This window comes from Cheilinus undulatus, linkage group 2 (assembly GCF_018320785.1).
Source record: "Cheilinus undulatus linkage group 2, ASM1832078v1, whole genome shotgun sequence".
Taxonomy (NCBI): domain Eukaryota; kingdom Metazoa; phylum Chordata; class Actinopteri; order Labriformes; family Labridae; genus Cheilinus; species Cheilinus undulatus.
Window position 1 is genome coordinate 38439302 of NC_054866.1, and position 14737 is coordinate 38454038.

A 14737-nucleotide genomic window follows, 5' to 3' on the forward strand; every position below is an offset into this window, starting at 1 on the left:
TGGGTTTTCAAACCTAATAATAAGTCAATAATGAAGCTCTTGGCAGATGAAAATCCAAATTCTAATCTTCTCTGTTTTACCGCGATAACAAATAATGTCCGTTTGATTTATATCTTGTTCATTTATGTCTTTTCACGAGATAGCACTAATGGTTTTCCCGTGATAACGGCTTAATTTCTCAAGAAATTGATAAAACAAATCAAATTTACTTTTTATCACAGGAAAACAGAGTAGAATAACTACCCTGGTTGCTTCTCGGGGCTTCCGTACAGTGCTAAACAAGCTAGAAGTGTTTACAGTTCTCTAGTTGATTTGTAATATTGAGGGGGGGTTTCCTATGCTGAAATGGAAAGGAGGTTTTATACAGATTTTTTGACACTCAGTGCCTTTAGACGCACAAAATATCACAAAAGAAAAAGTTGTTGCCGGGATACAAAGGAAAAACGTGATATTTCGAATTACCAAACGTGGGTTATCTGTGAATTTTCAGCTTCCTTCTGGGCATACATTGAGTACAGTAGGCGGGATTTAACATAGACTGGGAGGTGCAGATAGTGACAGAGGGTGAAAGTAAGCAGAGCCCACACGGAGCGCGTGCAGTCGCTCTCTGTCGGTTGTAACAGCGGAACGTTACCGGCACGCGGTACTTTTAAACTCCGTGGATAAATATCGGCTCACACAAGGTGTAAAAGTTTTTTAGCGACGTGTCTGAATCTTCTGAGAGAGAAGAAAGAAACTGAAGGAGAAGAAGAAGGAGTTTACAGCCGAGTGTGTCAGCTTACTCATCAAGATAAAGGTGAGTTAACCTGTCACAGTGACAAAGAAGTTAGCTTAAATGTTTTACATGGAGCTGAAAATGCTAACATGTCTAGGTAAAACGGTGCAGCCTTTTTGTACGAATTAGAGTTTTAGGAGTCTTAATATTTCAAGGTTTTACTAAGCAGCACTTCTTTCTTTCTTTCCAGAGAATAATGTGTGCATGAAAGAGCCCCAGACAGAGAGGAGGACAGATGTTTATCATGTTTCACGTCTACACAGCATAGTTGGTCTCACTAAACATCCCTGATTTCTTTAAGGCCACATAATGGTATCAAAAGGTCAGACTTCCCCTTTTCTGTCAGGGGATTTCTTATTTATCCCAAACTGAGGAGCCGTACTTCTTCACAGTAACTTAAACATTACCAAAAACATGCTTCCTAGTGAATCATGCCATAACATCACCTGCAATACCACTCTGACTGTTGATGGCGATGGCACTCCGGTAACAAGCACCATCATGTTCCTGGCTGCTGTGGTTGGAAACCTTCTGGCTCTCTTCATCCTCGGCGTGCACCAGAAGGAACATCGCTCCAGGTCCTCCGTCTTCTGCATCCTGGTGACCGGCTTGGCCCTCACTGACCTGCTGGGCACCTGCATCCTCAGCCCCATGGTGTTCATCTGCTACGCCCGCAACTTATCCCTGATCGGGCTGGGTGGTGAAAGCCTGTGCAAACTCTTCGGCTTTGCAGTGATTTTCTTCGGCCTGGCGCCCACACTCATCCTGTGTGCCATGGCTGTGGAACGCTGCCTGGCTCTCAGTCATCCTTACTTTTACTCAGGGCACATTCGCCGCAGCTTTGCAAAATTCACCCTTTTCTTTATTTATCTATTTTCTTTGACTTTCTGCCTCCTGCCATATGCTGGCTTTGGCAAATTCAGACAGTACTGTCCTGGGACGTGGTGCTTCATCGACATGGATGCAACAGGAGATGTGCGGGCCAACATTGTGAGAGCCTTCTCCGTGTCCTACTCCTCACTCATTTCTCTGCTGATCCTGGCTGTGTTTGTGTGCAACGGCTCAGTCATTGTCAGCCTCTGCAAGATGCACAGAAACCAGCTGATGAGACGCGGCTCGGTCGGGTCAAACGCGAGGAAGAGGAAGCTGAGTTTGGCCTGGTTTGGACAGGGAGAAGAGGAGATGGACCACCTGGTGCTGCTTGCTCTCATCACAGTCATCTTCGTTGTCTGCTCCCTGCCGCTCACGGTGAGTTCACCTCTGACCTTCCCTCAGTGTGTGGGGGAGCTTGATTTCCCTTTTTTTTTTTTCTATGGTTAACGCCCTCTGTGTCACACTTTGTGGCCTGTGCTCAGCATTTTTTAGATTTTGACCTCTGAATCACATCATGTTACTTGTGAAACAAGTACACTGGAAAAAGAAAGGGCTAACACCCTGGTGTGTCATGTAGTCCATGAGTTGAGAAACTTCATCATGCTCGGGACCCCCCACATGACATTTGCCTCTGGTGGGGCCGTCTCCTGCAAACTTTCTTAAATTTCTTGTACATCAAGACTCCATTTATGAAAAAATAAACATGCAGCCTCTTAATATATTTCCATTTTTAACATTTATGGTCTTGTTATTCATTTATTCAATCACTTCAATGTAAACAGTCTTTCGTAATTCATCTACCAACAGTACCAGCAGCAGTACTTGTTTAGAATTTCTTTTATTAAAATGAATTTGTTACATTCATCAAGCCTAACTTGATGCAGTAAAACCGTACTTAATGTATGCAGGCTCATACTGGTTGATCTTCTGCTGCTAAATCATATTCTGTAATATTCTCCAATTTTAAAACTTAAGATTTAATAAATATTTTAAACACAAACCAAACTTTCTCACGAAAACTAAAGTTAAGTGGTCAGCTTTTCCAAAATATGATACTTTGCTGGACCACCCAGCTTATTTTCAGCCACCCAAGGATATTTGCAGACCTTTTTTTCTTTCCTAAACAGTTTGAGAAGCGTTTTAATATGAAGATCCTTATGCCATTGCATTAATATTTTTCTGCAGCTGCTTGCTGCTTTCATATACCTGTATCCTGTGCTATAGATAGAAAGATAGATAAACTTAATTGACTGTCCAAGAAGTGACAGAAATTCTTCTTTGGCAAGGCTACAACATAAATAAAAACCTCATTCATTTGTGGTAACTGCAGAGGGAATTAAGTATTTTTTGTACATGTTTTTTCTGGATCAAGGGGACTTGGTATTGTCTGTCTGATGGCAGTTAGTGGAAGGAGTGGTGGAGGGGGTTAGAGGGCTCCTATGTGATCAAGGTGGCTTTCCTGATCACAGAGCAGTCGTACACTTCAGAAATAGGAGTTAGAGGTTAACTGATGCACTGCTGGTTGTTATATGCTACCTCATCAGCAGCTAGACTTACCACACGCAGCTCTTCTGTTATGATAACAGATCATCAAGTGAGTCATTTCAAAAGTTGAGTGATGGTAGCATCTTTGTCTAACATACTAATGATAAATGCTATTAAAGGAGTGTTAACACACAACAAAAAAACACTACAAAATGAGGTAAGATGGGTTGAACCCTTCTGCCATGCTGTTGCCTAAGTAAGGTGTCATTCTGTGGGAAATGGGGAACAGAAAACTGGAATTTTTAGACCATGCTTTTTTTGTTTAGTTATCATCAACATGAGTCTCAGATTGTGAAAGTGTCTTCTCACCGGCACTAGAGGGGAGTTTCCAGCATGAGACACAGATGTTTCACTGATTTGTGAATTTTCCCCTCAGATATACTGTGGATTTGGGAATCTACCTATTTCCAGTGTACTGATCGCATACCAACACCACCCGAAACAGCATCTGTGTACAGATAACACTGTATAGAGGTTAAATTACAACTGTCAGTGCTTTATTGCCTGGTTCAGTGGTTTTATGACTGAGGACTTCCTTTTAATTGGAGGTTTACCAGTCAGTTACTCAGAACGGTCATAAATGTGTAGAATTATGAATAAAAAAAAATCCTGTAACGGGAAAATGAAACAGTTCTTGGTCCAGTGATAACCTAAAAACAGGTAGATCAACCACAAACAAACTAGGATGTGCCAAAACTCCATTCTCAACTAATGCTACATGGTTTGTTTTGACTTTATGAAATATGGATTACAAAAATTCATTTTTTTTTGTTGCTTAATAACAATTGAAAACTTGTGGAGTATAAAAATGAAACCAATGCTAAACTATGAAGCAGCCCACTTGAGACTCTGAAAGTTACAGAAACCCCATTTTCTACAGCAGAAACTAACATCTTTACAGCCCTGTTCCTGCAGGGGGATTTTTTTATGCATAAATTTGCTTATCTAGGAGCAGTTGAGTTTATTAGTCAGTGGTTGTAGCTGTGTGCAAAGATGCTGAAGATCCGCCTTAGCCCAACCTGTCTTTCTGTTTATAGATTGATCAAAGTTAGGTTGTCATGCAAGCAGCTGGCTGGCTCAACTGTTAAATTCAGATCACTTTGTATTAAGGACCAGTTTTATAAGTTGGTTGATCTATTATTAACATTTTTTACAAATTCAGGCTTTTTTGTCAAACGCTCTTTCTAAATACAAAATAACCTTCTGCTACTTACAGTTAAAGAAGTTGGACTCAATGACTACTGCCTCGCTGCCACAGTGCTCTTCAATTCAATATAAACAACAACTAACTGTTTTGGCATTGATAGCATCTTATGGGAACTGTACAGTTTAGCTCTATTTTGATCAAGGAAATGGGAATGAAGTTGTCATGATGCAAGGTAGTGAGGGACCCAAAAGCAGGCTCCAGCACGGAAGATGACACTCAAAAACAGAACAGGACAAAAATTCGCTCTCTGGATAAATCACATACCTTATGTGTGTTTGATCCTAACACTTGAATATGGGTAATAAGTTGGTGAGTGTGTGAAAAAGTTGTTAACAGGTAGGCAGACCACAGCTCCTGCCGTCACAGAGCAATTGTAGCTTACAGTCAGAAAGAAAACGGCACCGATCCAAGATTTGCTCGCTTTACTCTGCTCTAGTTTCAGCTAAAACACACAGAACTGTTCTTTGACACTCTTGTCATTTGAAAAAAGCATATTTGCCTTAAATTACAGATTTTTAAATTTTTAAAGCACGAAACACAACAAAATGGCTTTTAATTTTATTGTGACCGCTGTTTTCTAACCTACTGCTATTCAATCTGAGGACTTGTTTTCCCCCAGACGGGGGTGAGGTCATACTGGAAAGCAGGAAGTGATGTTGCAATGCTCTTATTCATAATAATAAGTCTAAAGACTGCGTGAGGTTATTCTCTCATATAACTGACCATATTCAGCACAGGATCGTTGATGTTAACCTGCAGAAAGGATAAAAGGCTGCAGATGAAACCTCTGCAAACCAACTCACAGTGACAATACAAATATAATTTGCATTTAATCTGATGGGAAGTTTTTGCTTAGGGACATCACTAGCTGACATAGCATCTCCTTTATGCAGGGTTCCTCCAGATCTTTAAGAATTCTTAAATTGCTCATTTGAAATTTAATTACATTCTGAATTTTACCATTGAGAGGTAAAACATGTCCTTATCCAATCTTTGTTTTTAAGCCAACCTTACGTAATTCTAACCATCTTCCTGCATAAACTGTTTCATAAATATTCTCCATAAGTCAGGAAATTTAGTTTAGGTTGATCTAAATTTTCTGTACTGTTGTGAAACACTAGCCCAGTGCTCTAACGTCTTGGCTACCTGGTTAGGTACTTAAAGATTCTTGCAGCCCACTCTTATTTTAACAGGTCTTCCCTGAAAAAGGCATTATTCTGCTTTTTAATAGTTAAACTGTATAAAATTAGCTCAGCAACAAAATGTGTTATGATAATTATCAGTTTACTGCACATTGATAGAATATATGCATTAAATGTGCAAGAAATAGTCCCATTTGAGTGTTTCTGACCCCAAACAATCGCTCTGCCCTATTCCATTTGACATTTCGTAAATACTCATGAAATCAGAAAATTCAGTCCTGGTCTAGTGTACCGAGAAATCTCATGCCTCTCATTTTTGACAGTTTACTGTGCAAAAAGTGGTATTAATTTTTCTTCAGGTCTTAAAAAGTGTCTAAAGTCTCCCTGAATATGGTGGACACCATAATGCCTCTGCAGAAACCAATGGATGATGTCACTGAGACTACGTCCATGCCATATACAGTCACTTTTCATGAGTACAGTACAGCTTGGGGTGCTTGCATGTGGTACTGTTTCAGAGCGGTGAAAAATGAGTACTTTCATCTGAAACAAGTAGATTTTTTGTGGGTTATATGGTGAAAACTAGGTACTGTATTTTGGAAGTAGGCATTTCTGATACTGCTTTTGTTATTGATTTGGCTCTATTAGGAGGTAGGTTTGTTGAAGTCTGAAGGAGATTCCCAAACTCTTGAGCTTGTAAAAGTAGTTCCTTCCATCTTAGAGAATCGTTGTGTACTCAGAAAGCTCAGCTGGCATGGTGACGGTTGATATTTTGGTCTGTGTGCTCTGTCGGTGTCTTCTTAATGGTTGTGTTTGGTTGTTCTGGCTCCAGCAGTAAAAGGTGTGACTGAGAATGCAGCCTTCACCACACAAGGCATGCTGTCACTGTGCATGAGTGTATTTGTTTAGCACATTTGTCTTCTAGGCTCCAATAATGTCACTGTTGAGAAGAGTGTGCCAAACCTGGAGGACTGGTCCAGCCACAGGGCAGAGCTTTTCTTGTAAGAAACTTAGATGAACCTTTCTCCTGTCTGTGCCCCCCAGGAAATATTGTGCACCAGCTGAGAGGATGTGATTCATATGATTTATGTTATTAAGGAATCTCTGCTTTCAATTATTTTGGTCAGCCTTTTTAACAACGTCTATCCGATGATGAAGCCATTTACAGGAAGAACTTGGAAGTGTTTGTTCATGCTCTCAGTCTTTTCCAGCTACTCACTGTCTGCCCCGTGATGGTTTGTGGCGAACTCAGCCTCAAGGTTTGACTAAGCCACAGTACATGCGAACATTGTGACTGAGAGGGCCCCAGGGGAATGGACGGCAATGGGTATACACACTTGTCAACACCGTCTGAGTCAGACTTCAGGAAACTGAAACCATAACTTCAACATTTCTGCTTTGGCTGTAGAAGTGTGTGTCGTATGTGTGTCAGTTGGAAATGAACTGAGAAAACGTGCTGTTTCGAAAGGTCCGACCTATTTTCATGCTTCAGTTAATGGCCAATGACACAGTAAAAGGCAGGAGAATAACAATAAATTACTATACCAAAAAAAAGGATTTAAATATTGACTATTTCAATTGATTTGACAGAAATGTATACTGTACTTTTTTTTCTGTCAGAGGGCACGCTCTGCTTTTGGCTTTGTTTTTTCAACATCAGCAGCTAGAGAGAGGCGTACAGACAGGCATGTGAAAACTTTGCGGTTGGAAGTCATGGTCTTGTTGCAAAGTGGGGGTGTTGAAGTAATATGAGTAAGACATGGATAAGACAGAAACAGTCTGCAAAAACGCAAGAGAAGATCAACATGGCAGATTGCATATTAAATATTTTACAGCATGGTAAATGGCAATAAGCTGAAAGCTTGAGACACCAAAACATACTGATAAATTGGCTAAGAAGCATAGCATGTCATCCAACTTGTGATCTTAAGTCCAGTTCAGAATAAACACTGAATAACATGACAATATTTTATGAACTGGAGGATAAAGTGTGTGGTGTAGAACAGGAGGATCAACACAGCACACCAAACACTTACAAATCTACAGACTAGCCAGGCCTTGTCTCTCAAAACTGGTTAATGGTTGTTAACCAGATATTTAAAAAGGGATATCGAAGCTATATGCTCATGTAGAATACAAAAAACGAGTAAGATATTGAACGTGTTTTGAAAAAAACAGTTTATTTGCAACCTGGGGTGACAGCACTACATTACCCAGAATCCCGGAGCATCACAGTGATGTTTCTGATTGGCGGAGCTGCGAATCATGGCTGTCGCCTGCTACCAGTGAACTTAACAGGTAAAAAGTCGGCGATAACGTTGAGCTCTTTGATGACGACAGATGGCGTAGCATAGATCACATGACACAATAGAAAAATTTAAAAACAATTCAATTGCAGCAGACAGTTTCAACCTGTTAATATATATAATTTTAACACAAAATGGTGAAAAAAAAAAAATATATATATAAACAATTATTAAAAAAAAGTGTTAAAAACCATGTCATGAACCCAGCATTGTGATATATGTCATATCATGGCTTGAGTGCATTATTCCTCTCCTAATAAAGAGGCAGTTTTGTTTTAGAGCCTCCCTTTTTGTTGCTATGTGGCACAGTTTATCTTCTAACCCTAATTTTTAGACATTCTCATCAATTTTCATCAGTTAATCATCTCTACAAACCTGTCTACAGGTCGGTCAGATCAGCAGTTTGTCATTCTGAATAATTCAGTAGCCTATCATTAGGTAATTAGTGATTCATGTGTCGTCTTAGTTGGCGTGTATGTGCTCATGTGAGCCTGTTTGCTCCTGAACATGTACAAGTTTGTGGTTTTGACAGAAAGAAGTGAGACAGAGGTGATAAAATGCATTTCAGCAGACTTCACGTTTCCAGAGTTGGCTTCATGATTAACACCAAACGTGTTTGTTTTCTTGAAGCACAACAGGTGCTGAAAGAAGAAATAAATCTGTTTAGTGCAATGAAAATGTAGAATTTGGCATTTTCAATGAGAGCTACTTTGACACCTTTCACATACACAACACAATCACACTGCCGCATTTTTGTGTAGGTACATAACAGTGTGTCAACACCAAATGTGTTCCAGCTGCAGCATGTTTCTGCTTATCCACTTATTTAAGAGGACTTTATGTAACTGTATACACCTTGGAGAAAGGCGCTTTAAAATGAAGAACAGACTTCCTCGCAGCAGGTGTCTTTCATTAGCAGAGACGTAAAACAGGCAATACAAAATGTAGGCTTGTAAAAAAGCATGAAAAATTGACAATGACTAAGATTATTTCCCTTTCTCTTTATCTCACAGAAAGAAAAACAATATTCACTTGTATTTAAAGATCAGGTTGCAAAATCTTATTTTTCCTAAATTACTTTTGGATGAAATCAGAATGAGGGTATTCATCCTTGTGTTGGCAGAAGTTCACGTGATGCTGAGGTCTGGAGGTGGTGAAAGATGCTGATCAGATGTGTGGGAATTTCTCAGAAAAGGTTTGTAGTTTTTTTCGTGGCGGGTTGACCTGATTTCAAGTGCAGAATCCTCTGTCTGAAAATGTTTTACCTCTACATTATTCACACCAGCTTCCCAGGCTGGTCACTCTACGCAGGACTTGGATGTTTTATGTCATTTCTGGCTGATTTAAACCAAGTGTCGTGCAGTTACAGTAAATAGGTGGTAAAAGATAAAGTGTCATAAACCAATTAAAGCAGGTGCAATGAATGTTATCACCGCTGCTGGTCTTTGAAAGATGTTTGATTTGTTTGAGGTCACATGAAACATGCAAATCCTTGAATATAATACTACTGCTGGTCAAACGTGAAAATACAGCAAGGAAAATTCATCTCCACTTACTGTTAGAGCTCCATTATGTAACTTTACTGCTCTTCATTTACTAGATCACATGCATATTTTAGGAAGAATAGACGTGGTTTTGTTTGGTACTGTAGAATCTAAAACAATACAGTGTGATACAATATGATGCATTTCATTGTCTTCTTTGGGATAAAGAGTCAAAGCGGTAGAAATGTGAGTAATGTTCTGAGTAAAACAAAGATGCTTTTCAACAGATGTAGCTTACTATTATCCAGTTTATTATCTGTAGTATCTGAGCAGAAAAATAGCAACAGTAATACACAATATGGAGCAATATGGTCTGACGTGATGCTTTTAGGGATGAAGAGTAAAAGTAACTGTTTCCTATAGAGTTACACTGTAGTTCTACGACTACCAACTTGTATATGTTAACTGGGCTTTTTCCTTCCATTCTCTTAGGTTATGTTCACACTCCAGGCCTTAATGTTCAATTCTGATTTTTTAACAGATCTGATGACTAGATGACTTTTGTTTGTGCAAATTATAAGCATGTTATTATATCTTTTCAAGCATGTAGTGGGTCAATGAAAGCTTTCACATCAGCGACAGCAAAATTGTGGCTGATATGTTTTGAACCGTGGTTTATTTTTTTCATAGTTGCACTCCTGATGGACACACATGTGATCAATCAAAACACTAGTTGTTGCCTGAAGAGGAGTTTAAAGGCAGACATAGGAGCAAAACACTGCACGATGTTTGTCCCCTGTTCATATAAATATTTGTCTGTAACCAGTGTTAAGATGTTTATGTTTTAAATTAGATATATGTAGCACAGATTGAGACATGCAGCAGACAGCTGGAGCTGCTTACAAACTAATGGGGCTTTGCTTTTAAGACACATTAAACAACAACAGACACATGACTAATCACTGCTCGGGGTCAATCAGCTCCCTGATATTACTCCTCTGACCAGTCTGTAGCACGAACAGGTGAGCCAAATTCCCCTCACTGTGAACCTCAATGTTATCGTTAAAATTATTTATCTTACAGAATGAATAAAAAGTTTGTCCTGTCTGCCAACTTAGCTGAAAAGAGGGAGCACTGCATAAATGACAGTGGAAAAATGGGCACTGACCTCCTGGATGTGCGTACTCTATGCACATACTTCTATTTCAATTTACCAGAGGTAGAGCAAAACACTGCAGACATTTGCATGTCTTTTTAGAATGTGCATGATTTATTATGAAAGCTGGGTCACTCCTGGTTTGCATAGAAAGGCTTATCAAAATTCTCCTATGAATTATTTGACTTTTCGTGCCGTTTATTTACATGATCCCTGATTTAAAAAAGTCCTGAAGACTCCTAGTATACCAACATTTTCTCTCATGTTTGACCATGACATCAGAGCAGAGTTTGTCTAACTGAACACTTTTCTGCCCTGTAAAAATCTCTTATTTGAATAAGCAGCTAGATATACCAGATGCCAGAATTAAATTGAGTGGACACAACAGATAAACATCATTTATTGATATCCGTTCATGCCACATATAATGATGACATAACGAGGCATCGGTGCATCCCTAGTTTTAGAATGAGATGTTGCTCAATCAGGAGGGACATGCCAGCAGATATCTCTGTGCTGCTCTCTTGTGCGTTCTCTCACATTGATGCAAATCATAGAAAGATTAACACTATAGAACACTGAGTAGTAAAAGTTTTGTGTCTTAAAGTATGAAATTGGTTTGGCTTGCATTGAGTAAATTTAGAGACAGTAATATAAATCTTAAAATGAAACTATGATGCATCTGTAGTTATTACAATGCATTTTTTCCTGTTAGGGACAAGAAGTATAAGTAGTAGAGTAGTCCTTGTGAATATAGAAAGAGTTTTGGATGCTTGAGTAAGTTTAGAAACATAAATGGATACGACACGGTACAAAACAAAAGTCAAGTGCTGCTTCCACAGACAAAATGACAACTTAAAGCAGTTTTACTGATCTACTATTTGCTGATTCAACTTCTTTACAATTTTTTATTTGTTTTGTCCATTTTATCAAATAATATAAGGTAATGATTATTGGGTTGATGTTTAAGACAGCCACCTCTAATTACACCTCCATGTTCAATCACCCTTCTGTCTTTCAATTGGCCTTTTGGTCTTAAAGTATCTCTGGTCTTTTTTCCACACTTCTTGAAAGAAGGTTTCCTCTGAAAGGAAAATCAACATCAGTTCATTAGGACTTTAATTTCCTCCTCCTCGTCCTGTCCTCTGCACTTTATAAATGACCAAAGCTGTTTGTCTGGGGGGGCAGGTACCTGCTGATAGTGTATTTGACAGCCTCCACCACTGTTCCCATGGGAACCACAGAAGCTGCTTGGGGCCCCATATGATGCAGGTCGATACCTGGATCAATGAAGTGCTGCACTCCTGCCACTAGCTCTTGTTGAAATTGGAAGTGAAAGCTCTGATTTCTCCTGTTGTTGCTCTGATCAGTAATTAGATTAGACTGTTATAGGTAGCACTATAAGACCTCAGACCATGTTTTGTTTCTTTGTGACTTTTGTAGCTGTAATCAGAGCAGCCCTGTGGGACAGAGCTGAACCTCTAATGAAGGTTTTCATAAGGGTAGAGCTAATGTTTCTGAGTCAGCACACGAGTATTGACCCAAACATGTGTAAGTGAGATTATATGGCAGAGAGTGTAACGAGGAGTCATAAACTAAATTACATACCACTGCATGTTGAAAGCTTTTGCAGTAGCAGCTGTAAAAAGATATTCTAATTGATCAGAAAAAATGTAATCATTTCATTCATTTCATCATTAAAGTTAAAAATAAGAGACTACAAGCCTGAAAGCTTGACAGGATGAAGAATTAAAGAAGCCCTGTAGAGATTCTATACAAACACAGTTTAGTTTTCATGTACTGTTTTGTTTGTTTTTTTTTACTAAAACCCCAGTGTGTTCACTTCAAAGCAGCTCTGCTGAATGCATTAACCTCCTCTTAAAATAGTTATTTTTTCTAAGCCAAGATTTGGAGTCATGTGAAACCTCTTGTTTACAGCTTTGTTTGGTTTCCTGCTGTTTTCTATATACATTCACAGCAGACAACCAGCAGAACACAACTTTCTTTTACAGATATTTTCTGCCATTTGTGTCTTTTATTAGATGAGGCAGGAAATGCTGGGAGATGAGAGTCAGGGAGGAAATGTGGTGAATGTCAAGGGTCGGATCTGCACCCAAAGGCCGCACATCCTCATGGTTGATACGTTCTAACGGCTACGCCAAATTATCCCCACAAGAAGCAAACATTTTAACAGATATTCGAGCTCTATGTAAAGAAGAGATACTCAGTGGGATACCAACACACTGTGACCTCATCCCTGCGCTCTCACCCCACTATTTTTTTTATAACTTTATTTTTTCAAAATGTGCTCTCACCCCACTATTAACTTGCATAACTGACCACATAGTCCTTTGTGACCGTGGCAGAGCCATCGTCAACAGATGCAGGCCCTGTTCTTACAAGTGCCAGGATTTTGTGTCACTAATTAGCGATGCACGACGAGTATTTTTTTGAACCGATACCAATAACCGATAATTTCCCACTCCTGATGGCTGATAACCGATCAGAGCTGATCTTTTTTTTTTTTTTTTAAGTTGTTGATTTAACAAAAAAAGTTTATTTAATGTATTTATGCACACCTGGGGGGGTAAGAGGGGGTTAATATATAGTGAGCAAAGATATTTATAAGTAATTCTAACTAATATCACTTGGGATTTTCAAAAGAACAAAGAACTTTTCTGACTTTATAACTGTTATTATAGTTAACTTTTTTTTTTAGTTAAATATATGTATACCAAGTACAACATACACAAACAACTGACAGGTTTTTCCCTTGAAATGAATTCAAGTATCTTGACAAGTGGTCAAATCTGACATTTCAGTCAACTCAACAAGAATTCAGCTGACTTATGTCAAATCAGACATAAAACCAAAAGATAACAGGCTGTCATGCTTAACAAATAGAGATGCTTGGGGGTCTGGGTTTTTCTTTTTTTGCTGAATAAGTCAGAATTAAAGAGAGCTGATGTTTTAAATAACGATTAAAAATATACACTGATATAATTAATATCAGAAATAGGTTAAAAATGTCAAGTACACCGTGGTCTGTGGCTAAACTTTCTGTTCCTGACATCGATCAGACTGAATGAAACCACATCAAACAGAGCAGGCAGAGATACGTCTATGAAAGTAGCGGTGGATCAGGAGCCTGTCAGACTGATTTTCTTATTATAACTTTGCCTTTCGCCTCTGGCAAACTTTCTGTAGTTTCCAGTGCCTGCTGAATCAGCTGCCTGGCATTAGCCTTTGGCTCGGTCCTAATGCCTACGGCTGAGGCTAGTGGCTACTGTTGCTTCGTTTTAACGTCATTAGGATGATGACTTTTAGATCCGCCAGGGCAAGTTCTACAAACTTTGTCTTGTTATCCTCCCCGTAAATAATGAATAACTCCACTGTGTTGTAAGCCTCTTAGCACTGAGGCTGCTTCCTCTTCTTCTCTGGTGCTTAACAGCGGGTCTCGTACTGCGGCACCACCTACTGTTTTGGAATGTGTAGTCTCGTGAGGAAGACAACAAACGCCTTTATTATCGGTGGATTTTATGGGTTAATATTTTATTATTGGGATAATAAAATATGTAAAATATATGCAATATCAGCCGATAATTTATTGGTACCGATGATCACCGTGTATCCCTATCACTAATAGGGCTAAATGAAAAATATCTAATTGCAATTATTTTGATGCATCATTTGATATGATTGTTTCATTGGAAGGGAGTGATCATTTTCCTGTCATTCTCATTTTGATTAAGAAACATACAAAAAAAGGAAGTAGGTTTTTTGTGAACTATTTTAAAAAACACTTGATATCACAATGGCATGATGTGTAAAGGTAATGATGTTATAACACAAAGACACATGTAGCAGAGCAGAGACATTACTTTGCAGTGAAATTAATTAAATATGTTCCTGTTCTGTTGAACAAAAATGAGTGAAAAACTACACGAATTACTAAGTCCAACATATTTTGTGCCTTTTATTTAGACTGGCTGGCTTTCATTGAATTGGTACAGCACCAAAATACAGCATAGAAACTTTGTTTTGATTCGGTTTGGTAGGTATCAGACATGTTGGCACAGGTGCCACATTAGTACCAGACTTCGGTATTCATCCCCACGATTGACTAAAAAGGAAGATTACTCTGGAGTGTGTGTGTTTCACATCCAGATCACTGCGTGGATGGAGTGTGTGCAATCTGAGGGTTAGTTAACTTACTTGCATGATTTTGGATGCATGACATCGCCTACAA

General features: G+C 38.9%; 1 protein-coding gene across 1 annotated transcript in view; it reads left to right on the forward strand.

Moving 5' to 3' along the window:
- The first annotated feature begins 582 nt into the window (after positions 1-582).
- Positions 583-14737, forward strand: part of ptgir (prostaglandin I2 receptor) — a 45423-nt gene continuing 31268 nt past the window's right edge. Inside the window, exons 1-2 of the mRNA XM_041811750.1 lie at positions 583-796; positions 966-2023. Of these exons, the coding sequence (XP_041667684.1) occupies positions 1190-2023 (834 nt within the window). The 5' untranslated portion in view covers positions 583-796; positions 966-1189. The remainder of the gene's footprint in view (positions 797-965; positions 2024-14737) is intronic.